General features: G+C 38.8%; 2 protein-coding genes across 3 annotated transcripts in view; both read left to right on the forward strand.

Annotated features, from left to right (window-relative positions):
- The window catches only part of PIP5K1B (phosphatidylinositol-4-phosphate 5-kinase, type I, beta), a 315,005-nt gene that overhangs the window by 53,561 nt on the left and 234,120 nt on the right, over positions 1 to 27,324 (forward strand). The gene's annotated exons all lie outside the window — the stretch shown is intronic.
- Positions 21,060 to 25,647, forward strand: FAM122A (family with sequence similarity 122A). The gene has a single exon (XM_011948886.1). The coding sequence runs from the start codon at positions 21,087 to 21,089 to the stop codon at positions 22,074 to 22,076; it is 990 nt and encodes a 329-aa protein (XP_011804276.1). The 5' UTR covers positions 21,060 to 21,086; the 3' UTR covers positions 22,077 to 25,647.

Raw genomic sequence — 27,324 nt, forward strand, 5'->3', positions numbered from 1 at the left:
AATCAATATTTTCAAAGAAAATTTAACACCTGAAATGAGATGTCCAGTAAGTATAAACTGCAATCCAAATATTGAAAACTCAATAGAAGAAAATGTGGAATCTCATTACGTTTTACATTGATTTCATGCTAAAATGTTTTTTTGTATACTGAGTTTTAAAATACATTATTAAAATTTCACCGATTACATTGTATATTTAAAAAGATGACTACCAGAAAAATTTAAATTACTTGTATGTCTTACATGAAAATTTCCATCAGACAGCAATCTTCTAAGGTATGGCTTTTGTAAAAAATGAAAAGAAATATCTCAGGCAGCAAACAGGGTTGGTCAGAAGCTACATTTTCGTATTGGTTAAAACATTAGGAGATCTGGATTAGCGTTTATTAAGGGTAACAAATGTAGGGCTAAATGTATTAAATTTAGTAATTATATAAAACAATTTTGGTGTGCAAAACATCTGTGGCTAGCTACAAGCTCAGCTCTGTGGCACAGTTCATGTAACTCAGCCATGAGCACAGCTCTCTTTTGGGATGGGTCATCCATCCATTGCTTTACCTAGTACTTTTCACAAATCAATAAAAACTACTTCTAGTTAATCAGACCTAAAAATATTGTTGTCAAACTACTCTTTCTCTGAAAAAGTTACTTTAACCATACATTCCAACCTGAAGCCAACAGATGTCCTCAGTGAAAAAAACAAACAAACAAACAGGACTATTCCAAAGAAATGCAATAGAGGTGGACAGTGAAACATGGGAGTTAAGTTATCTATGACCAGTGTCTAGTGGTGTTTCTCATTAACTGCTGAGACTGGAGTTCTGTGAAAAGGAGAATTCATACCCACATTTCTCAGAGTGAGTTGTTGGCCTATCTAGTTGTTAGGACTTTGGGACAGTCCATGAGTCAGAGACGAACCATGAAGGCCAGCTCACTCTGCTGGACTCTTCCTCTAAGTTGTGGTTTAACATTTAGCTAATAGAGACTTCATTGCTTATCTCTCTGTCTTCACCTCCATACTGTAAGCTCCTTGAGTCCAAAAAACCATGACTATTTTGCTTAAAGTTCTGCCCCTAGTATTAGCATAATAACACATAGGAGCTCACAAATATGCTAAAAATAACTGAGCATATGCCAAAGTCTGTCTCAGCCAAGCCTTGCTGACAGGGGGTGGAAAGGTATTTTTGGCTTCATTCTAAAGAGTGCTATTCTCAAATTTTCCTGTTGACATGTTCTACCTCATAAAAACACATACATATTTTCTGATGGTTGCAATCTGGCAGATAGTGATCATTTTGGTTTTAGTTTTAGTTTTATGTATATCATTTAATCCTAGTTACTAGTAGCATAAGGAATTGGAGAATAATTGGAGAGACAGAGAATGAAGATTCTTATATTGGCTATGCAACTAAGTAGCTGTGAGACCTGGAGTATAGTATTACCCAAGCCTTCTGATGTGGATGTTTTCATATGCACATTAATTACCTGGAGTTGACCAGATGTTCTCTGAGGTCTCTCTGGCTCTTGTAAAATGGAATGAATCTTGTATGCATAAAGCCTCAAAATTCCATACCAATTTGCATATATTTCAGACCATTGCTATAAAATTGCTGTGAAGTGTTATGGTAGAGAAGGCAATGACCATTAAGATATGGTAGTCTGCTGGAGCTCTTGGCTCTCCTTTGGGGGAAGAAATATTCACATGCTTTAGAGATTATAGAAATAATGTATTTCTTCTCTTAGGTGAAATTTCCTATATTCATTTCTTATTGTTGCTGTAACAAATTTGCACAGAATTAGTGGCTTAAAACAATGCAAATGTATTACCTTATAGTTCTGGAAGTGAGAAGGCCAAAATTGATCTCATTGGACTAAAATTAAGATGTCTATAAGGCTGCCTTCCTTTTGGAGGCTCTGGGGAAGAATTCCTTTTCTTGCCTTTTCCAGATTCTAGAGTTAGGTTGCACTCCTTGGCTTATGGCCTCCTTCCATCTTCAAAGCTGCAATAGCCAGTTAAGTCTTTCTCACATCATACCACTTGTACACTGACTCTTATGGCTCCCTCTTGAAAGAACCCTTGTCACTGCACTGTGCCCACTGCATAATCCAGGATAATCTTATTTTAAGGTCAGCTGATTAGCAATCTTAACTTCACCTGCAGCCTTAATTCCCCTTGCCATGTGATAGACTATAGTCACAGTTTCCAGGGGTAAGGATGTGGACATCTTTTGGCAGTCATTATTCTGCCTACCACATTGCCATGTTTCTGAGTTTTTAAAGTTTTAACCAATAATTGCAGAGCTAGTAATTTATTTTCCTCTGTTCCCTTTTCACACTCTGAATTAGTTAATGGATGGCAGGAATCAACTGAAAAAATTAGGGCTAAGTAATGTCCTGGATTAACTGAAGAGATTCTCTTCAGGGAAAGCTGTCACAATCTCCAGCTATTTCTTAAAGCTGGTTATATGTAGAAGGTTCTTTTACCTAAGATCATGTTCCTATCCACAAAAAGATAGAAACTGTGTCCTTTTAAAAGAAATAGAATGTATTATCTAAGCTTATTTTTTTTTTACTTCTAATAAAAAATACCATAAATGTCTGCCAAAGTTCATTGTGCAATTTTTTCTCCCTGCTGAGCAGGTGGTTGAAAGTCGTGGAATGTTGTTTTTCTGAATACAGATGCATAATGCCCACAGTGAACATGCTCATTAAAACAGAAAAAATTAGACTGTATTAATTTGCATTTCAGTCCATTCTTGGGTAGATTTTTTATGTGTAGTTCTCACTGTAATTATTTGTATCTTTGGAAATGCCACATCTATTTGCAGATTAATTATGCCATTATCAAAGGCTGAGAAGGAAATCTTCAAAATTCATTGTTAACATTTAAAGAAAATGCACAGGAAGCTGATATAGAAGAGATAAACCAGAGATTTTTGAGTGTACTTAGAGTGGGCAACAGAACTAACACTTATCTTTAGGTTAATGGTATTATTTAGACTTGCACTTATGAAGTGTTGATTTGGAGGACAATAAATTGGTTAAGAGGGCTCAATGGTTAAGTTCCATTTCACATTTATTGTGGTCTCTGTTCCGGCCACTCAGTCACTTAGAAACGTTTATGAGTGTATGCGATGTGTCGCTTCCTTTAGAAGACAACGGGGATACTATCCTTAGAGCTCCCATACTGTGCAACTCCACGTGTTGCCATTTTCCTCACTCTGTAGTCTATATGAGTGGTACCCTCTGGAGTAGTGTAGTTATAGAATATGAGGCCTTATGCAGGGACCCTGGCATTCTCTATGAGAGAGGCTGTGCACAGTGGGGAACAGATTCACAAACAGACTTGTGTTATGTGTGAATAGGTACCTACGGTAATAAGAGCACAGAAGAAGGGAACATCTGACTTTTCTTAGGATGGACTGGGATATCTGGGTTTTTCAGAGGAAGCTTTGCTCAAACAGAGTCTTGAAGGATCAATAGGAAATGGTGAGACAAGAAAAAGTTGGATGATTTTCTGGGCCAAGCTGGCAGCCTGTGCAAAGAGGTATGCAAAAGCATGCTACATTTACAAGACTTGCAGATATTTGAGTATGACTTAAGTGTGAGATTCATGTGGGCAGGTGAATGAGGCAAAGCATTTAACCTTCCTGTGCTTTACTTCCTCGTTTAGTAAGACCAATAAAACAACACTACCTACCTCGTGGGGTTTTGTGAGTTTTAAATGAGATGTCATCAGTAAAATGCTTAGGTTAGGCTTGATATATAAAAAGCACTCAACAAATGTCAGCTGCCATTGTAGACAATGATGATGATCACGATGATATTACATGAGGTTGAAAAATTAGGCAAAAGCTACAGAGCCTGTGCTAAGGAGTTTTGACTTAGTAAATACTGTTGGCTGGGGAAATTGTGAAGGATATTAAAAAATAATACAATTCCCAGCTCTGTAGATTTATAAACTCCGTGTCATCATTTGGCAAGGCTGATTAGACCCCATGAATTGATGCATACTACTCGAAATCATTACAGAGACTGATGAAGAAAAATGCCATTTTATCAATTTACACTCAAAATAGAAACCACTCAGCATGCTGTGATAATTATGGCAATGAGGTGGTGTATTTCCTTCCCATGAATTGGTCAATCTCCTTGAGCTCCTGTGTGAACATCAAATAGTTTCTTAAGTGAGGATGAGGAGAGTCGGAGTAAATGTAAATGAATGCTTTGAAAGGCTGGTGGATTAGCCTTGCTCACTTACTACTTGTCTGCTAGAGAGATGAGAAAGAGGACCTGGTTGGTACCTTCTCTGGAAATGCTGGTGACACTCTGATCACTCTGATTTTCTCCTCCCTCTCCTTTTACAGATATCCCTTTTTTGGACACCCCTCTACTACAACTTCTTCTTTTTTTTTTTTTTTTGGAATCATCACCTTTGTTTCAGCATGCTTTCAGGAGATGTCAGTGGTTTGCCAGTTCATCTTGATTTTCTTTAAAGTTGGCTGCTGTTTGGTGATATTTTGGGGTTTACTTTAATCTCAACAATAAATGATCTCCATAGTGTTCATCTATTCATTGCATTCAGCACCTAAACAGTGCATTATTTTGGGGGATATTCAGTTCAGCCCATCCACTGTGGAAGAATTCACAGTACTATTGATTACATAGGATGGCATTTCCACTTCTAAATGTCATCTTATTTTCCTAACTTGTTGTTTTAATCATCTCTTACACTAGATTTTGAGATCCATTCTGTTTGAGGACCTGTAGTTCAATGAATGAGTTGGGAGTATAACATTTGTCTCATGAAGTTGCTATATTTGTGTAATAATAAGCTTAACTCATCAAGGTACTAGTGTAGGCCTTTAGAATTTGGGTATCTTTCTACTGAATGCTTTAGGGATATAAACATTTATTTTACTGGATTTTCATACTACTGTTTAATGCTATAATGTTACCTTATATATTCTATCAAGCATTGTAAGCTCAGACAGATTAGGCAATAATTTGTCAAAACAAAAAGAAATAATGCTAGCAAAGACAAAGAATTTATGCTAGTTACAGGTGATAAACTAAAGCTTTCCTTGTCCTCACCTTCATTCTGTGGTCTCTTAACCATAAACATCAATGTAGCAAAGAAAAATTGATTTTATGTTTGAAATTGTAATTACCTTGATTTCTTTAGTCATGGTTATTTAAAATACTGAAGCATTTTAAGCATATTTGACATTTGCATTTTAAAATAAAACTGATTTTTTTTTAAAAAATGGAGAAGGCCCATGTAAATCCCTGCCTTTTAGAACACGCATTCCGAATATGGTTTTAAAGCATTTCAACAAAAATGCTTTGATAGAATGCTACAATCACTGCTCATTATCTTGAATTCACTTGCAGGTCATTCGTTCTTAACTGTTTTTTTTAAAAAGTGAGTGTTTACCATGTTTTTACTCCAAAGGAAATCAGTTACAATTGTTTATAATGGGTGCTTATTTAAAAATGAAAGCTCTGAGAAAAACTGCGCTTCTAATTTTTAATATTTCAAACATTACAGATGTTGGCATTGTGATGAAACAGAACTTGCCACTAGTAACATGCTAATGGTATTTTCCATGGAGCAGTTGGAGATGAAACTGTGTCATAAAATATTTATTAAAATGCTTATATTTCACTGGAAATTTGAGGGTGTACCTGTACTGTACTGAATTCTGTGTTCTAGCAAATATTTCATAATGATGCCTAGTACAAATTTTTATTAATACAACATGGAGAAAATGGTCGTTCTCTCTTGTCTGATTTGGATTAAAGCAAAATTCCAAGCAGAAATGCCAGAGCTATTTTTAAATGTACAAGGCATGCATTTTTTTCTTTTAAGATAAATTCTCCATCAAAATAGGACCTAAGATTTAAGAAACAAATATAGTTTATTATGGCTATTTTGTGTTTAGACAAATACTAATAGATTATAGAAAGTGATTTGCCATTTATGGAGAAGGACCAAAAAGCACATTAAAATATCTAATTTGTTAGTAACTTTTAAAAATGCAAACTTAAAAAAAAAAAAAGTGCCACTTTTTGTTATCTAAGTCTAAGGCTAAGAAGAATGATCATACCAAGGTTGAAGCAGAGGTGGAGAACAAGCACAATCAGATCTGTTGGGAATGTCAATTGATGTAGACTTTCTCAAGGGTGATGTGTTTACAAGAAGCCTTGCTATACACATCCTCTGATCTAGAAGTTCCACTGCTGGGAATTTAACCTTAGGAAGTAATTGGACAAGGGACCAAAAAATAAAGACAATGATATTCATGATAGCATTGTTTCTAATCTCAAATATTGGAAACACCTTAAATTTCCATTAGTAGATAAACCATTAGTAGAAAATCAAATCAAGGTACTGAGTACCTTGTAGCTATATAGAATGATATTGTGTAGGAAAAGATGGCATAATATGGTAAGGAGGTGACAACCTGGTATGTATAATATGGTTAAAAAAAGAATGTGCACTAAGACTTGGTGGATATCTATAACAAAATGTTAACAGAGGCTACCACTATTCTAATGGATTGCAGGAAACTTTTACTTTGTTTTTTGCTGCTTTTTTATATATGAAATAAAAACATCTCTTATAAGCAAAAACTACTGTTATAAATGTATCTATCTTTGATTTAGTACTTCTACTTTGAATAAGCTGTCCAACAAAATGAACCTACAAAGATCTTATATAATGTTCAATGCAGCATTGTTAAAAATAATTGAAAAAAATTAACCTACCTGCTTATTCCCTGAAATATATATATTTCCCTTAGAAATATATATAAGAAGGTCATGGAATAGCCGTATTTCACGGCCATTGAAATTGAAGATGTAAGTCTATATTTACTGATACGGAAAAGGTGTTCACAACATATAATATGGAAAGGGCAGGTTAATAAACATTGCATTATGTAAATAGGTAGGTATGTACACAGGTAAAAATCTGGAATGCTTTTTATTACAATGTCAAAAGTAATTGTTTCTGAGTGATGGGATTGTGGGTAATTTTCAACCATTTTTTTCTATGTGTGTATTTAAAAATTTTTTACAATAAATGAATATATCTTTATTACCCCAAAAAAGTAAAAATCAACAACATCAGATATCAAAAAGGAGAAGTAACCAAAAAATATTGTTAGGTACTATATGAAACACTATGGAGATAGGTGAAGTGAGTGGTACTAGGAAAATTTACTTTATTAAAGTGGTCCCAGGAGAGAGAGTCAGTAACCATGAAAGAAATGAAAATGTTATCAAAAGGTGCTTTCTAAATTCAAAGTGCAGGCCCCCAGATGGCCCCAGTAAATTCTTCAAACATTCAGGAATATTGATATTAAGTAGGGCAACTATAGAGTTTATCAAAGGGAGCTTTAATTGAGAGAATCAGTATAAACTAGAGTGCCCCATGTAAACCTGACTATTTCAACTTTTTCTAAGTATAGAACAAAAGACAGACTTTCAAGATTTTTTTAAGATACCAGAATGATCTTAGTACCAAAACTTCACAAAGAGAGCTGGCATGGGTATGTGCCTGTATGTGCACACACACTGCAGATCAATCTTGATGTAAAACCCTTTCATAAAATACCATCAAATAGAATTTAGCAATGCAGGCCGGGCGCTGTGGCTCACGCCTGTAATCCCAGAACTTCGGGAGGCTGAGGTGGGCAGATCACTTGAGGTCAGGAGTTCGAGACCAGCCTGGCCAACATGGCAAAACCCCATCTCTATTAAAAATACGGGCCGGGCGAGGTGGCTCAAGCCTGTAATCCCAGCACTTTGGGAGGCCAAGACGGGCGGATCACGAGGTCAGGAGATCGAGACCATCCTGGCTAACACGGTGAAACCCCGTCTCTACTAAAAAATACAAAAAAACTAGCCGGGCGAGGTGGCGGGCGCCTGTAGTCCCAGCTACTCCGGAGGCTGAGGCAGGAGAATGGCGTAAACCCGGGAGGCGGAGCTTGCAGTGAGCTGAGATCCCGCCACTGCACTCCAGCCCAGGCGACAGAGCAAGACTCCGTCTCAAAAAAAAAAAAAAAAAAAAAACAAAAACTAGCCAGGCATGGTGGCGCACACCTGTAATCCCATCTATTCGGGAGGCTGAGGCAGGGGAATTGCTTGAACCTGGGAGGCGGAGGCTGCAGTGAGCCAAGATTGCACCACTGCACTCCAACCTGGGTGACAGAGCAAGACTCTGTCAAAAAAAAAAAAAAAAAGAAAAGAAAAAGAAATAATTTAGCAATGCATTAAATAAATACCATGATCAAGTAGATACATCACAAGAACTTAAGGTTGGCTCAATTTCAGAGAATCTAGTCCACATATTAGATGAAGAAAGAAAAACCTGTATAGTCATCTTAATAGGTGCCAAAAATACTAAAATTCAACATCTACTAGTACATTAATTTGGGCAGTGGTTACATGACTGTTCAAGTTTGTCAAAACTAACTGAACTGTATTATTTAAAAGAGTGAATTTTATTGCACTAAATTATATGCCACTAAAATGAACTTTTAAAGGAATAAATAAAATAAGTTTATGGTAACAAAAAAAATCTGACACATATTCCCAAATAAAAAGAAAAAAATTAAAACTTAGTAAAATAAGTAGAATGTACTCCCATTTAAATCAAATATATGATAAGAATACCAACTTTCACTGAAATTATAAACCTTACACGGAAAGTGCCAGTCAGGAGATAAGGAAATAATAGACATAAATATTGGGAGGAAGTTGCAAAGTTAACATTATTTGCAGATATTTCAACTGCACAGCTAGAAAGAATCAACTGAAAAATTATTGGAAACAAGAAAAATCAGTAAGATGGATGGCTAGTTATAATTATGCAGGTGGGAATAGAAGTGGGGAGAAAAGGAAAAAGTGGATGTATACATGATCTGAAGTTTCCACCATCATTCATATGTATGTGACATACCCTAGGCCCTACAACTAAGCGCTGCAGGACACTTTACCTATAAGACACAGTGGCTGCCCTTTCTCAGAGCCATGTAGCCAGAGACAGGAGTTGGGTATAAATAAAAATGACAAAGGACTTTATGGAGCAGTGATCATCAAGGGGCAGAAGAGGAATTCACAGTCCTGGGGAAGGAAGGCACAGACTGTAAAGTAAGGAGAGAGAAGAATGGGTTGTCAGAGGTCACAGCTTGTCCTCAGAGCCTAAGACAGCCTTTAGAACCTTTTGATTAGGTCTACCCTATGTTTTACTTTTAAATTTGTTTTTTAGTTGAACATCTACAATTTGTGAGCATCCACATTTTTAAAAATCTAGATTTTTTACCTCTATTAAAAAATTAGAAGCTTGGGCAATGTATGGCATCCTTTTCTCCAAGGGCAACTGTTGGGTGGAATTGAGCAGTGGCTGTCAGCCACCTTTAGGTGCCTGGGTCTCTCCAGTCTGTTAAGTGCAAATGCTCTATTCTCTCAGTGCTGTCACCCATTAGTTATCTATCTGTTGACCCTTGGAGGCATTTCAATAGAAACCCCTGGTGCCAATAATAAAGATAGCGGGCAAACCATCTCCACTCTTGGTCATACAACAGTATTTTTAGAAATTAGCTAGTCATAGTTGCCCTGTTGGGAAAAGCCATGAAAGCATTTGAACAAATGATGAAATGTTAGCCTCAGTAAATGTACAACTTGTTTATTCCCAGTAATGCATTCCTATTTCCCCTGTATTATTTTTTAAATTGAAAAATTATTTTAAAAATTGAAAAAGAAGATTGAGAGGCTATCTTTGTGGGGAACTGACCATTGTCTACATCTTCCTCAATTCATTCTTTCTTTTGAATTCTGAGGCATGTGCAGAATGCTTTTTAGCCCAGGGAGATCTTTCTGTTCTGTGACATATCATTAAGATTAATTGAGCCTTTCAATTTTACATTTTCCAAGAGCAAATTAAGTAGGAAAAATGGGACAGGTTTTCACTGTCACTTATACTGTGAATTTTTTCTACATCTGATGGCCAGATTTGTTAGGTATTCGAAAAGCAGTAGCATGAATTGCATTTCCCTTCATTTTTGCTGAAGGGCAGATGTGTTTCATGTTGTTAATGATGGGTTGGGTTAAACATAAGCAGCACACTGAAAGTGTAACTAGCTATTATTTACGAGAAAAGAACAATGTAATTCCCCAGATTTGGCTAATCTAAAGCTAAGGTTTATTTTATAGACTTTAAATAAATAAATATTTATAACCTATAATTTTGCTCTTCTTTTTTTTTTTAATTTTTTTAATTTTTGAGATGGAGTCTCACTCTGTTGCCCAGACTGGAGTGCAATGGTGCAATCTCAGCTCACTGCAAGCTCCACCTCCCGGGTTCACGCCATTCTCCGGCCTCAGCCTCCCGAGTAGTTGGGACTACAGGTGCCTGCCACCACGCCCGGCTAATTTTTTGTTTTTAGTAGAGATGGGGTTTCACCATGTTAGCCAGAATGGTCTCGATCTCCTGACCTCATGATCCACCCGCCTTGGCCTCCCAAAGTGCTGGGACTGAGCCACCGCGCCTGGCCAATTTTGCCCTTACTTCTATGCCCTCAGTACACTCTAGGCTTTTGGTTCCATTTGTCTTTCCTTTTGTATCATCGGTATTTTTCTTACCTCTAGTTACTTCTGGGGAAAGAACAAATGTTTGAGGAAATTCTGTCCTCAAGAACACTTCCGTAGCCTGTCACAGTGGCATGACATTGCTTGCTTTCCTCTCGTTCTTTGTGAAAATGCCTAGCAGGGTACCTGGCACCCAGTTGGAACTTGAAAAATACTTTTTCAATTTGAATTAGCCAAATTCTCGAAAACATAGCCTATCTCACTGCCTCCAGTTTCTTACCACCTGCCTACGGTGTGGCTCCTCTCATCTGGGTTTTCCACACCTTCTTTCCTAGGCCTCCACTAGACCTCTCTCTCCAGATCACCAGTTCCTCCCCCCACCCCTGAAAAATCAACAATCGTTATTTCTTCAGCATTTCTGACAAGTGACCTCTGTCCTTCTTTATGCAACAAGCAGCACTCGTGGAATATAATCAGAAATACTCTTTATTGTTGCCCTTTCCTGTAAATGTATTCAGTGGGGAAAGGTCTTCCCTGGCTTCTGAATGAAAATTCAAGAACCTTTCTTTCTGCTCACTCTTAGGCAATAAAATGTCCCACTACCATGTCAAATCACTGTTTCAAGCTGGTATCCCAAGTGTCCAGTGCTATGTAATTAGCTAAGCCTCCGACTTCATTATACTTACTCCTCTCCCTCAGGAAAGGGGGTGGCAAGTTAAAAAGCTCAGCTCCTAAGGAGGGGCATGATTCTCTTCCTCTCTTTTCCTGCCATTTGCCACCAGTCCTCCTGCACCTTGGTGGGGTCCGACTTCTCAGGGTTAAAATAAGGATGAAGGAGAGAAGGATCTAGAATAATTTGAGTATTGACTTGGTTGTCTGGAGAGATTGTTGTGCAGTTCATGCTCAAAGAAGTACTGTAGTACAGGCGTCCCCAGCCCCCGGGACGTGGACTGGTACCAGTCTGTGGCCTGTAAGGAACCAGGCCACATAGCAGGAGGTGAGTGGCGGGCCAGCGAGCCTTACTGCCTGAGCCCCGCCTCCTGTTGGATCAGTGGCAGCATTAGATTCTCACAGAAGCACAAACCCTGTTGTGAACTGTGCATGTGAGGGATCTAGGTTGCTCACATCTTATGAGAATCTAATGATCTGAGGTAGAAGAGTTTCATCCCCAAACCATCCCCCTTGCACTGCCCACCCCATCCCATGGAAAAAATGGCCTTCCATGAAACTGATCTGGTGCCAAAAAGTTGGGGACTGCTGCTGTAGTGGGTTTGGGGTAGAACTGAGTTCATGCGTAGATGCGTTTGAAAAATCTGTGGAACATATAGTAGAAATGTCTCATAAGTAACTATGACAGTCTGGAGATGTCAGCCCTATCTAGAGATAGAAATTTGAGAGATATCAGCATATTGATCATAGTTAAAACCATGGGAGTGGTTACTGTTTCATAGAGAGAGTGTGAAGTGAAAGAGGAATCTAGAGATCAAACATCAGGGAGCAATCCTTACAGACTTCATCAACCATCCCAGCTCTCTCTTGGATGCCTTTTTCACCCTGAAGAAATCATTGGCTCCTTCTGAACCTCAGATTTTCTGCTGATGAAAGTTAGTGAGGGTGATTTCTAAAGTCCCTTTCAGATCTGACATGTTGTGGTTCTATCCCTTTGCATTACTTTTCACAACTGCTTTGGGACAAATAGGGCATTTACTAATTGCTTAATTTTATAAACTCGCTAGTATCTGTAAGCCTATACAATTATATGGACCCCTCATCTATCTTTCTGATAAGCAGAATGGCTATCCTGTATACCTCAACTCCACCAACAGTCTTCAAAGAAAACCTGGAACACCTTGAAAATGGCAGCTTGGAGAAACCCAGTTGTATTTCATGTGTGTCAACAGGGAATGATGATTAAGAGCTCAGCTTCTGAAGCCAGACCCCTGGGCTCAAATTCCTCTGCTGTCACCCGAGGCAACTTAGTTAACCTCTCCTTTCTGTGTCTCATTTCCCTTATCTATAAAATGAGGGTAAGAATCCTAGAAATGGAATGAGTTAATATACACAAAATACTTAGAAAGGTACTTGGCACATAGGCCCTCGCTGGGTGTGAACTGCCATCGTGTGATAATGATAATGATAAGACAGCCTTCTCTGATGAAAAGTGTCTTAATTGCAAGGGCTGAAGAAGGTTACTATCTTAGACTTTTAGTTTCAAAAGCAGAGTGAGAAAAAAAAACCTGTACCATTTCTTAGTAAGTGGGAACTTTCAGATGGCTGAACTCTGTGGGTGATAAAAATTCATTTCCTACTATCAAATTGAGCTACAGTTGGAAAAGTTGTGGATACTGAAATACAGTTGTATTCAGTTTATAAATCTGTATGGGGTAGGAGGAATTAGAACACACCCACCCTTAATATTTTTTCTTTTCGTTGCATTTACTGGTCATATTTAGCTCAAAGGAAAGCTGCATGAAAAGAGAAGAAACTGCCCGCTCTCTCTGTAATATGCCTTTTTGTCTTAAAGCATCTTAGAGGCTAAGGAATTCTTGGCTGTAAAGTTGTCACCTTCTAAAACCAAAAAATTTCCCTAAGGCATGTTGCTTATGAATCTCTAGGTTTGCGGCAGCAGCTTCAAACTTCTTTTGAACATTTGACCTGCTCCTCCAAACATCCCTCTAGATGTCAGCTACATGGAGGGAAAGACACACCTTAAGGAACAGTAACTACCGAGACTTCTTGAATCTTCTCTCAGTTTCTTCCTCTTTGCTCTTCTTATTTTATCTGAGAGAGGCTGGGTTCAACCTGTTTGTCAGGCACAGCCAAATATGTGTCCCCCTGCAGTTTATTGTATGCCAAGAAGGATGGTGACATGACAGCAGTAATTCAAAATGGGGTTTTAAGTGAATAAATAAGAATAAGCCTTTGGGATTAGTCCCAATTGAAAAGTTCAGCACTACTGGGGAGGGTAGCCGCTACTGTTGGGGAGTAACAAATGGCTTGCTGCAGGGAATAGTATTCACTGATCCAGCCGCATTTTAGTTATTGATGGCCTCTCTGCCCCAGTGCCCATCTCTCTTCCCAGACACACAGATTCTGCTGCAAAGATCTTAGAAATGTGGTTTTGCCCAATTATCCTACTCAGAAACTGTGCCTGCTTGTATATGAACCTTCCAATTCATAATTTTTAGACCACAGAAAATGTATAGCTCTATAATTACTATATAACCTTAGGGAAGGAGACGAAGAATTTCCTTCCACAGAATCAAACTGAAAGTAAGAAAACAGAGGAAGCCTTCTGGTAAGAGTGGTAGAAAAAGGGTAGGATCATTTTGTGATCATGGCACTGAATATGTGAATAAAGAACTCTGTTATAGGCCCTTTACTGTTTGCAAGGCCTTTTATGGACACCATATTATTTTATCTTTACAACGAAAAGGCTTCATCCCCACTTCATAAGTGACAAAAGTGAAGCCTAGAGAGGTTGACAGACTTGCCCAAAGTCCCACTGCTGCAAGTATGATAATCTGACTCCAAGTTTGGTTCTTTCTTTGCTATGGTCTTTCTGTGCACTAATGCACTGAGCTCTTAAGTTTCCAAACACCCACCCAGCTGAAAAGTCCAAGTGTATAAATCCAACGAGATTTGCAGCCTTTGCATGTTTTAAAGTTTATACGTTATCCATAAAGCCATCAGTTCCCCCACCCCCTTGGCAAATGGATTAATCCTTCAAGGGAAGGATAGCAGACAGGCAGAGAGAAGCATTTCACCAAAGAAAGGGCTATCGATTATACTCTTGGATTATGGCCTAGGAGGGTTTTAATGTCGAAGAGAAGGCACCAAAAAATGGACCGTGAGGAACAAGGAGAGATATCAATCCTGTTTTCTATTCTATTCAAAAGACTTAAGGGATTAGAGACTGGGGGTTAGATGGCTATTTTAATTTAGTATCTTCCTTTATAGTGTCCCATGGAAAAAACTGAACAAAGTAACTACAGTCCACAATTACTTGTTTACTTGAATTGTGCTGAGGGCCTAGCCTGTAAGATTCTTCCATCAAGTCTCTGAGGCCCCTTTCTATCTGTTCACTGTCTCCATAAGAAGGATATGTCTCCATGCAGTGGTGTGATGGCTTTTCAGTTTATCAAAGTTGAGAGGGCTCAGTAGCCCCTTTGTATACTTCTACCTTGATTTTCTAATCTTTGCTGCTGCTCTGAAGTTTTAAGGATTAGATTAAGTAATTTGAAGGTAGATAACATGGAGGGTGTCTGTACTTAACGGGCCCTCAATAATTATTTGTAAATTGAATGGTTGGTAAATTTCTGAGATCATCTATTATTTTCTTTCATCAGAATAACCAAATAAGTTCTTGGTGGCCAGAATTGTGTCCTTAAATACAATTCTTGTTCTTCACATATGTTCTAACAGCCCACGCTGAGTTCCTATGATGCTACTTTAATTCTGTTCCATTTCATGAATTATTCTAGGAGGATACCACTGAGAAGGCAACAGAGCCGACTTTGCTTGAACAAAATACACAAAGCTTGCAGTTGAGAAAATAAAAGGCAATAAAATGGGCTTCATTTCCTCCTTATTGCTTTCTTAGAAGTAACTAACTTTAAGGGTATTATGGGAACAGGGCCAAGAAAAGCTGATGGTTCTATTCTTGGTGATCTGTAACTGGATTCAGACAAGTCTTCAGAGTTTATGTGAGGTTGCTGGAGTCTACTGGTGTTTAGGGCCCCAGTGAAATGTAACTTTAGGGGTGTGTGTGTGTTTCTCTTTTCTCTCTACTGTCAAGTTAGCTCTCTTCCACTGATACTGTTGTGTGTCAGAGAGATTTGGAAGCTCAGCATTCCAGTTTAGATTTCTGGTTAGTGCTTGAATAAGATATCTTCCTTCCAATTGAAGTACATACATTCTTATCCTATTCTCTCCTTCTCCATTTACATTCCATGGTGGTTTTGTCCATATCAAGAACATTTTAAGATCTAACTTTATATAGAAATGTGTATACATTTCAAATATTTTGATAATGTTTTCCATATGTGTACACCCGTGTAAACTAGCACACAGATCAGGATATAGAACATTTTCTTGTAGACCGTCCCAGTCAGTCCTAAGCGTAACCACTATAATAGTTCCCCCTCATACAAGGGGAAACGTTCCAAGACCCCCAGTGGATGCCTGAAACCACAGAAACCAAATACTATATGTGTATGGCTACATAGTACTAGAGCTAATTCGTCCTTCCATGTTTTATTTCTGATGCCTCTTTTGTACTTTTATCAATGTAGATTCATTCTACTGGATATCTTCCAGAAGAGGCCAGTTTCATTGCAATTGAAATCTCACTTGGATAGTATCTTTTTTCCTTGATAAACTTCTTCAGCTCTGCTGGAAATGTGGCAACAGCTTCTTCATTGGCAGACATAACCTCTCTAGTAAATTTTATATTTGTCAATCCAAACCTATTCCCAAATCGGTGTAACCATCACTTATTTGCAGTAAGTGGCTTGGTGTCACTCATTTCAGGGGATCTCTTGCGGAAATCTTCATATAGGCTCACTGCTTTCTGATGCAACACATTGCCATCAATTGGAATGCTTTCTGCTCATCTCTTCCACCCACAAATTTAATGCCCTTTCCATCTTCACTAAGCACTTATCACACACTGTCACCATAACTTTTGCAATTTGAGGTGCGACAGCAAAACTAGCACAAATTTCTTTTTTCTTCTTCACAACTTCATGGATAGAGGATTTGTTCTTACCACAGATCTTAGCAATCTCAGCACATTTTTTGTTTTCACCTTTTCACTTAGAGGAAGCACTTTACAGCTTCTATTTGGCGTATTACAATTGCCAGCATCACTACTCTTGTGCTTTGGGGCCACTATTAAGTAAAATAAGAGTTACTCAAACAGAAGCACTACCACAGCAGTCGATCTGGTAACTGAGATGGCTACTAAGTGACTAATGGGCAGGGAGCATAGACAGCATGGATACACTAGTTGTGGGGATGATTCACGTCCCGGGTCAGATGGAGCGCGATGGCACTGGATTTTATCATGCCACTCACTCACAGCAGCATGCATTTTAAAACTCATGAATTGTTTATTTCTGGAATTTTCCATTTGATATTTTTGGACCAACGTTGGCTATAGGTTAACCGAAACTGTGGGTAAGAGGGGACTACTGTATTTTGACTTCTAAGTTGGTTTTGGCTGTTTTGGGACTTCATAACACTGAAGTCATAGTGTATGTATTCTTTTGTACTTAATTTCTTTCATTCAACATTATATTGTAACTCATCCATGTTGTTGGGTAAAGAGTTCCATTGTATAATTAAACTGTTTACGGTTGTTTGAGTCTGGAGCTATTACAAATAATAATAATGCAAGAAACATTCTCATGCATGTCTTTTAGTAGACATGCCCTCATTTCTCTTGGTAATATCGTCAGGAGCAGGATTCCTTAGTCGTGGGCTATAAATATATTTTCTTTTAATAGGTACAGCAAAACATTTTTCCTAAGTGGTTGTAACAGTTAACCAAACTAAGTTCCTATGGTTTTAGAGCACAGTTTTTGCTGCAATATTTTTACTCTAGGTTTTTGATGCTAATTAATGTGGAATATCAAGGTATTTTCCAGCCCATCTTAGATTATACACATACACACATTTTCGTATTTTACATTCATTCAGTTTGGATTCAGAGGTGGAAATTTGCCTTGTCATATATTCGGAAATTTAATAGTGAAAAATTGTCCTTAGAAATTAAAAGAAAACTATCTAATAATAATATTTTTCTAAGTGCTTACTCCCTGCTAGTCACTTTAAATATTCTAGTCCCACTTATTCCTCATTGCGATCTTATAAATTAGATATTAGATTGGGACTCTGTCCCAATACTAGATATTGTTATGCTCATTTTTAAGCTGTTTATTTATTTTTATTTTATAAGATGGGGTCTTTCTTGCCCAAGCTGGTCATGAACTCCTGGGCTCAACAGTGCTTCCATTTCAGCCTCCCAAAGTGCCGGGATTACAGACATGAGCCACCACATCTGGCCCTAAACTATTTATTTTTAACCTAAAAATAAGTTATATCTTTTGTTTTAAAATCTAATGTTAATCACAATAATATAACTATTGAATAGATGTCTGGTTTTGTGGCTTCGGAGTGAGAATGAATCTTGACTAAGAGTGGTATTTAATTCATGGAGTGAAACCAGAAGGGAGAAATGAGCCAGGGAGGTTCCTTGGATCTTGCCTCTGGCATTATTCATTTGCAGCTGGCTACATTGCATTTTATGGCTGCTATTTTCTCTCATTTGTCCTTGATTCCTTCGAAAGGAAGTAGTAACTCAATATATTAAACACTGCCTAGAATCCTCAGTACTGAACATTTTAATTCTATCAAATTTTTATGAGCATATGGTTGAAAAAGAAAGAAAACCTAGGGCTTCAGTTTCTTAGTTCACATAATGGGTAGTTCCAGTAACACACTTGCATGGGCTGGAGGGCACTCTAAATAATAATAATATTCCTGATATTTAAAAAATATATCAAGGTATGGAGCTCCTAGAATCAGTGTAGAAAAGCCTGTTAGACTGGATTTTCAAATAGTAGAGTTATCTTCCCTTTTAGACAAAGCTATATTAATCCATCCTTTCATTCATTATCATGCATTCACACAATGATTCAACAAGTACTTATTGAGTACAATGAGCCAGGCCCTGTTCTAGATATTAAGCATATAACAGAGAACAAAACAGAGGTCTTTCGCTTGTGGACCTTACCTTCTCAGGAGAGAAAGAGGCAAGAAAATATATACATATATGTCATGTGGTACTCCGGAGGAAAATAAAAACAGAGTAAGGGGCATGCGAATGTACACTTGGTGTTGAGAACTGCGATTGCTTTTTATAAGGAACAGTTATGAAAGCCTCTCAGTCAGTATTAATATTTGTGCTGGGACCTGAAGTGTCAGTCAATTCTCTGTCCCCAACTCTACAAGGACAAGGGTAGAAACGGGGAAACCAGCTAAGATCTCTAATAGATGTGTTCAGGCAAGAACCAAATAGCATAGATGTTTCATTTTGTGGGCTCATCATCATCCTTCTGTTTTATTAGTAAAGGTAATTATTACGTTTATCCAGACATGGATGAACAATATCTGGCACATTTGAGCCACATTAGTAATAATTTAGTAATATGCAAGTTAACAGTAATATGCTGTGGGTATTATAAAGTGAGTTCTATATTTAATGTTCTTTTGTACTTACCTAATATTAACTTTTTTGTAGACATTTCCTCCTCTCTCCTGTTTTCATTGAATAATTTGTAGCATTCTTTCAGCCACTTACAGTTGAACTTCAGTCATTTGTGTCTCCTGTTCATCCTCTGCGCATCCATGCTGTTAGGTTCTGTTGTTGCCTGGTCTCCCAAATCCATCTCCTTCTTCTGCCTTTCCCAACTTTGGTTTTAGACCTTTCTTTCATCTCAGAATTAGCCATCCTTCTCTAATTCATGTGAAATTCTCTTTCTTTAATCCATGTGAAATTCAGAGAAAATAATACAGGTTTTCAAAATGAGTCCTTGATTCAAATCGGTTCAGATCTTTGTTCTTCCGTGTACTGACTGTAGTACCTTTTGCAGTTTTTGAACCTCAATCATTCCTTCATAAAATGAGCATAACAATATCTACGCAGTGAGGATTAAGTGGGATTATGGAGTGTTTAAAGTACCTAGCAGGGAGTAGGCACTTAGAAAATGTTGGTTCTTTCTACCTTTTGTTTTTCTGCTTCAGATCTCTTAATTTCTACAGCTCTAAATGTGCTCTTTTCCTCTCTCAGTAAATAATACTACCATCTCACCAGTTTAAATAAAACAAGCTATGAGTCCCCTTCAAATAATCTGTTTGTTTCACAATCTAAATTTAATCCATCTGCAAATCCTATTGGTTCTAACTCAACACATAGCTTCAGTCTCTCTACTTCTCCCCATTGACACTGCTACAACCCTAGTCCAAGAATCTTATCTGTATTGTTGCCATAGGCCCTGAATTCATCCTTCTGCCTCCACTGTGGTCCTCTTTCAGCCTGTTTTCCACAGAGCCTAAGTGATATTTAAAACATAAACCAGATAATATCATTCCCCTGCTTAAAACCCTCCAGTGACTTTTCATCATACTCAGAATGAGATCCGACTCTTACCCTCTGCTAACACTCCCCGCTCTTATGCTTCAGCAGCACTGCCCTTCTTTCTTTTTCTGCTTACTCATCAAACTCATGGCTGCCTCCGGCCTTAGCACTTGCTATTCTCTCTGCTTGGAATACTCATTCCCCAGATGTCCACGTGACTTGCTGCTGCTTGTCATTTAGATCTCAGCTCTAATTGTCCCCTGCCTTCTATCAGTAGTGCTCCATCACACCATCTTGTTTTTCCTAAGGCTTTACCACTATCTGAAAATAGCCTGCGTTTATTTCTGTATTTTCCCCTCAGTAAGAATTAAAAGTTCTCATACTAGGGCCCATTTCCTAGCAGTGTTTGGCACATAGTAAGTATGCTGAAAAAAAAAAAAAATTGACTGACTGAATAAATAAATGAACAAATAAACTCACTTTTAATGAGATATCAAGGTTTCATATTAATTACATGAGCCAAGAATGGTGTTTTTATTTTTAAAATGTGAGGACCTACTGGTTTTCCTTTAATCCTTCATACTTCACACATATGCTTGTGCTGGAACTATGACTGTAAATCAGTATCAATACCATCCCCTATTTTGGCTTTTTCCCCTAACCTAAACAGTTCTCATTTACTTTTCTCTCCATCTGCACTTCCACACTGTCACCTTCGTGCAAATTACCATCCTCTCTGGCCTTTTTTCTGTAAGGTTTTAATCTCCCAATATTTGTTCTCCAGACTGCAGGCCAGTGAGCTTTTCAGTTGCTATTATACCCATGCTTGAAAACCCTTTAAGTTTTCATTGTTCTCAAGATAAAGCCCAGACTGTGGTCTGGTCCACCACCTCACGTCACGCCAGCCCTCACTGTCCACTCCAGGCCACACTTTCTCCTCCCATCCTGGTTCCCGCCTGCCACCTGGCTGGGTCGCCCTTGCTTCCCGCTTCCTGCGAAGTTTTACATCGCACCCATTTCGCCCACTTCTTCGGATTTCAGGACACTGTTCCTTCCTCGAGGAAGCCCTCCCTGATTAGGCCAAGCGCCACTCCCCGTCATACAGCCCCACATCACCATGGGCCTCTCTTTCAGGGCTTTGTTCGTTTTATAAGTATGTACTCCAGAATATGACAATCTTATTGACATCCGTCAATGCCAGTTTGCGCTCAATAGCTTTGCTGAAGGAATACGCGGACTAGCGGCCCGACCACTCCTCGCCCCTCCCCTACCACTGCCGCGCAGATATTACGCAGAAAGCAGGCGCCTCGAGGACGGACATCGCGAGCGCCTGCGCGAAGGGGTACGCATGCGCAGAGGGGCCAGCCCGCTGACAGATTCTCGGTGGCGGCGGCAGCGGCGGCGGCCCTGGACTGCGGGGAATGGGAATCCTAGGTCCCTGACTGAGCACCTCCCCCGCCTCCCTGCCCCCGACATGGCTCAGGAGAAGATGGAGCTAGACCTGGAGCTGCCTCCGGGTACGGGCGGGAGCCCGGCGGAGGGCGGCGGCAGCGGCGGCGGCGGGGGCCTCAGGAGGTCTAACAGCGCCCCCCTGATCCACGGCCTCAGTGACACTTCGCCGGTGTTCCAGGCCGAGGCGCCGAGCGCCAGGCGGAACAGCACAACGTTCCCGAGCCGCCACGGCCTGCTGCTACCGGCCTCCCCTGTCCGCATGCACAGCAGCCGCTTGCACCAGATCAAACAAGAAGAAGGCATGGACTTGATCAACCGAGAGACGGTCCACGAACGGGAGGTGCAGACCGCAATGCAGATAAGCCACTCCTGGGAGGAAAGTTTCAGCCTGAGTGACAACGACGTGGAGAAATCCGCCTCCCCCAAGCGCATCGATTTCATTCCTGTGTCACCGGCACCGTCACCCACTCGGGGAATTGGGAAGCAGTGTTTTTCGCCATCCTTGCAAAGTTTTGTAAGTAGCAACGGATTGCCTCCAAGCCCTATTCCCAGCCCAACGACCCGATTTACCACCCGGAGAAGCCAGAGCCCCATCAATTGCATTAGACCAAGTGTTCTTGGACCATTGAAAAGAAAATGTGAAATGGAAACTGATTATCAGCCAAAGAGATTTTTCCAGGGCATCACCAACATGCTTTCTTCTGACGTTGCACAGCTGTCAGATCCTGGTGTGTGTGTATCTTCGGATACCCTTGATGGAAACAGCAGCAGTGCCGGATCTTCTTGTAACTCACCAGCGAAAGTCAGCACTACCACCGACTCTCCTGTGTCACCTGCCCAAGCGGCTTCTCCATTTATTCCACTAGATGAACTTTCGTCTAAGTGATTCACTCATCCTGAGACTTTCTTTTTGCAGTGGAGAGAGAATAATCAAGTTGGGGCAAACACTGAACTTTGTCAATTACTTTGAGGCTATTTCCTATTCTACCCCTTTTCTTTTTTGAAATTTCCTGAAATGATGTTATTCTAGAGAACTTCTATGTCAGGTTCCTGCGGATACCTTTGAATTCAGTGTAGTAATATTTTCAGACGTTTCCCCAATAAGTGTGTTGAAGCATACATCTTTACGCTGCTACTATGTCTAAATACATATGTTATCCCTTGATTTTTTTAAAGAATTGAGAGCTCTATTTATTTATGGGATTATTAAGTTCTGATGAAAATATAAATGTTGACTTAATCAGCATAGTAAACTGATGTTTAAAATTCCATACTTCATGCCCACACTAATTTTTAATGTTATTTTCAGTGGTTTGCCGATTTCCATTTGATGAAGAACTATACAGCTTAAAACAAAATACGTTAGTTATATCAATCTAGTGGTTGTCTGTTTTACCCAGGAATTCTTGGATATTTAGTTTTCTGGGTACCGAAGTGGATGGGAGGGGGAATGATTAGAGAACAAATTATAAAAGTTTACAACAAATCCTTTCAAATTAAGTATATAAAAGTAAACTTTTAAGGCAAACATTTTTAATGAGATTTTAATAGTAATTCTAGTCAGTCATACAACTATATTATAGAGAAAATAAAAATTTTCCTTTTTTTTTTTTTTTTAACCAGAAAGTGCATTTGCTTGGGTGCAATCCTAAAGTGAAATGGGACAGTGCCTTGCAGTCTTTGCCCACTGTACATAGGCTAAGGCTAAGCTCTTTGTACTACTGCAAACTTAAGTTTTTCAAATGTAGAAAATGTGTGGGAAGGCTTGTTGAACTTCGGCGCACCCAGGTAAACAATACTCTCTCTCAGTTGTTGATATACTTTAAAATATTCAGTTGTGCCTCAGTTCCAAAAATTATTGCCAACCAGGAGCCAGAGCAATTTTTGGCTACTTTTCTGCTCTGCCCATCTGTCACGTTACTGGTTTTCCCTTGTTCAGGAAGGAAGCAGATGTTTCCTTGCCAACAGGTCCCTTCCTCTCCATCTCCCCCCAAAGTAGGGCACCATTGATTAGACAAAGGTACAGTGTAACTTGGATTTCTGACAGCAACAACAGGACTGTGAATTGTTTAACCTCTGTGGTTAAAGCTACAGCTTGAGTCGACTGCCTTGGGGATGTCCATTAATTAAGGGGTGATGATTTGCAAGAGAAAATTAGTGGAGAGTCACATAGGTAAATCATTAACTTAGGTTTTGCTAAAGGTAGAATAGTCGAATGTTCTTTTCTTTGCCTTTACAATTAAGACAAAATAATAAGAATAACAAATTTTTCTTAATATTCTTCCTTATACCTCATATAGCTTCCTTAACTAGATAGTTTGACAGAAAGAATGGCATACAAAGAGGAAAGGGGAAAAATGACCCAGAACAAGACAAAAGCTCTGACTTTTTAAAGTTATCGCTTACAGAAACTAACAATTTTGTGGAATTTTTACGACTATGAAAATAAATGGAACTGGTCAATTGATGGTTGCCTCAAGATGGAGTGAAATTGCATTGAGGGTAAGACGGTGTCCAAAGGTTTAAAATTCTCTCTTCTGAGTAATAGTGTTCATGTGCTCCCATTCTCGACCTTGTTCTTCAAATTCAAACTTAAATAGTCTGACTTCTTGTTGGGTAACTTGCCCTGTCTCCAGAGGTATTTAAACTTCATTATCTTCAACACAGAAATTGTTAATCTTCTCACTTCACCTGTTCTTGCATTATCTCATTTGATGTCATCACTAATTTCCTAAACTAGAAATCATGGAAGCATCTTTGACTTTTCCTTTTCTCTGTTGGATTAGCTTAATCACCAAATCCTGTCAACTTCTGAAATGAATCTCAAATTTCTTCCCTTATCTGTTGCCCCTGATTTTGCCTTAAGTTCTTGCCTGAGTGATCTCCCAGGCTGTCTTCTGTCTCCTTTTGGTTCAGTCTTTATACTGCCTCTTGAGAAATCTTTCTAAAATTTAAAGTTGATATTTTTCACCCTCTTGCTTGAAACCTTCATTTGCTTCCCCATTTCCTACTCTTTAAGGAATGATTTCTTTAGCCTCAGATAGAAGATTCTTTATGATCTGGCCATATTCTGCAATAGCTTCAATCCTCTCCTCATCTCTGTTCCAGTATACGTCTTTCCTTCTTATTCTACAAACATTAGACCACTTGATATTCTTTAAATATGTCATGTACTTTCATGTGTCTGTGCTTTGGGATAGATTGTTCCTTCTCTCTAAAATGCCATTCCTGTCCTTTTCAGGGAGGCAAATTGCACGTGAGTTTAAATAGAAGGCAATGTATACCTGCTCATTATAAAATATTTAAACAGTGTACATATCTATGTAGTTTTAAAAGTCTACTTTTAACTACGTAAAAGTCATCTTCCCTTTCAACAGGTAACTTCTGTTAACAACTTGGTATATATTGTACAAGATGTGTTACTGGCATTTCCATGTATATATGTATATAAATGCAGGAAACCAACATGTCCTTGGTACCTCTCTTCTTTTCTTTCCCCCATATCTAATGATTCCTCAAGTCTTACTGATTTTATCAGCTGGAATCTATCTCCTTATTTCTACCTCTATTGCCACTCTGTTCCTGGCTACCAGCATTTCCCTCTTAGACTTCTGAAGCAACTTCCTAACTCCCACTTGTGCTCCTCACACTCTGGTCGGCTATCCATTCATTCTCTATACAGCGACTAGAGTCATCCTTTTAAAATTGCAGACCTGATCCTTCCATCTCCCAGCTGAAAGCTTTTCATTTGCTTCCTGTTCTCATGAGTATGCCAAAATGTATTAAATCTGGGCTAGGAGGCCCTGAGGAATTTGGTCCTTCCCTCCTCCCCCATTGTTTTCTGTGCTTCGCCCTCACTGGCTTGCTTTTGTTTTCCTTAAATACATCATATTCTCTCCTATTTTAGATCGTTTTCTCCTAGAAGGTATGGAAACATTTATTTCTGTAAACTTATTCTCTATAGATGGGAAGTTTTTAAATCAAATAAGGTTCTAAGGGTATATGGACAATTTACATGATCATAGCATTGTTCATAACTTTCATCATTATTCTGTAGACTAAGGGCTTACTTAGCTCGTGTAAGAATTATCCTTCAAAAAGCATTTTTAAGGTATTAATATTGGTAATCTATAAACTTTGTACAAGAAATCCTCAAGTCAATAGCAGTATTTATTTAAAGTACAGTTTGTCATATATAATAAACCTCTGGCATATTTTCCTTTATTATGTTTGTTAAAAACAGTATAAATGGGAGAAATAATTAAGAATCATTAAATCTAAGGCTGCTGGATGTTAGGACCCTTAAGCGTACTTAAAAGATTGATTGTAATCAAGAATAACTTGTATCAGATTCCCTTCCAGTGATTCACATTTATGAGTTCAACCAGTTACATACCTGTAGCAAGAGACCACTTTATTTGGCAATAAAATTGGGGAAGGAATGAAGACTTAAATGAGGAAAACAGGTCTGAAAACATTTTTTTTTTTCCAGGGTATGTTTATAGATTAGTAGAACAATTTTGAAGATCTAACAGAGGTGGGAGTCAGGGGAATGGTTGCCATACAATTGAACCAAGAAGATTATGATCATTTCTTGAGTAGCACCAGAGAACAGAAGAAAGAGTTGGCCTTAGAAAGGAGGTCTGGAAACTTATTTTTCTTTTGAAACAGGAAGGAGAGTGAAAAGGCTAGGCAAAGGTATCCGTAAATGTTGAATTGATTTGTTGTTGCAGGGGTTTAGGGGTATAGAGGTAGGTATATGAAAAGTAGAATTTGTTTCTGATTGGGCCTATTTTCCAATTACTGAGGAATCTAGGATACATGAGAACAGGGAAAGATCATTTGGAAGCTTGAGTGCAGTAAAGGTTTAATGTTGCCTCTATGAGAATCCAAAGGAGTAAGTTAAGGACGAGTAGAAGGCTTGTTGGGCTATGTTGGATGCCAGGTTGCAGTTGGATGGCAGGCACAAGGAAGTGGATTGGATTGACTAGGTTTGGGAATTGATTAAGTAGGTGCTAGGTAAAGCCCAGTGTGTGAAGCAGTTAAGGGTTCTGCTGAAAGTGTCGTTTGAATGATTGGCTGAGGCATTGAGGATAAGAGAAGGGAGCAGAGGCTTATGGACTAGACCACTCTTTTCAGGGCTTTACTTTTATCAGCCATGACAAAGTATAGAGAATCTGGTCTCAATGTAGGTCTCTCACTCTAGGAGTTTTGCCCACATTTTTCATTGCTGTTAGAGAATCAGGGCTGAAGGCAAGCCTTGAGTTCCACTTATTTGGTAAAAAATTGTGTCAGATTGCTCACTGTAGCCAAGACAGAGTTCTTTGTGGCTTCTGTAACTTGCCATCCAAGTAAAAAATTTTCTTACAAGTTGAAATGACCTTTGTATAAAAATAATAAAATACTTGCTATGTGTCAGGGACTGTTCTAAGTGCTAAGCAAATGTAGCAATGCAATTAATCTATTACTATCATCTGAGGCAAGTGCTATCATTATCCTTATTTTATAAATGACGAAATGGAGACACAGAGAAGCTAAGTAACTTGCCCAGGATTTCAGAGCTGGGAGGTAGGCAGCGAATTATGGTGGTTAAGAATATAGACAGTGCAGCAGGTGGCTGTGGTGAGGATCGAATGGGTCCGCACACAATGTGCTTACAAAGGTGCAGGGCAATTAGCATCCTTGACGGATGAAACTCCTGCTTTCACACTTAGTTAACAGTACAGTATCCTTCAAGGCAGGCTATCCTTTTATGAAGCAATTGTTCCTGATACTAACCTTTCTTATAGTGAGCAGACATTTCCCTCTAACGTCCACCATTTAATTCAAGTCCACATTTGGCAAATGGAAAACAAGCCTTATTCTTTTTTTTTATAGGTGATAGGCCCCTTCTAGAAATCAGAAATGCTGATCCTTCTCTAATGACTACTTCTTCCTTCCACATTTTAGAAATCTTGAGCCGTGTCTTCAGTATGCTCTCTGTGAAATAAGGCTATCGTTGCTTGGCAGCCAAGATTTTCATGAGATTGTGATTCCCTTATGACTGCCTTCCTGGGTAGGAAGTGATAAACGGCCTGATAGTGTGAGTTTTTCCCAGTAATAATAATAATGATGTGTTAATATTTCTTGGGCAT

Source organism: Colobus angolensis, unplaced genomic scaffold, assembly GCF_000951035.1.
Source record: "Colobus angolensis palliatus isolate OR3802 unplaced genomic scaffold, Cang.pa_1.0 Scaffold286, whole genome shotgun sequence".
Taxonomy (NCBI): domain Eukaryota; kingdom Metazoa; phylum Chordata; class Mammalia; order Primates; family Cercopithecidae; genus Colobus; species Colobus angolensis.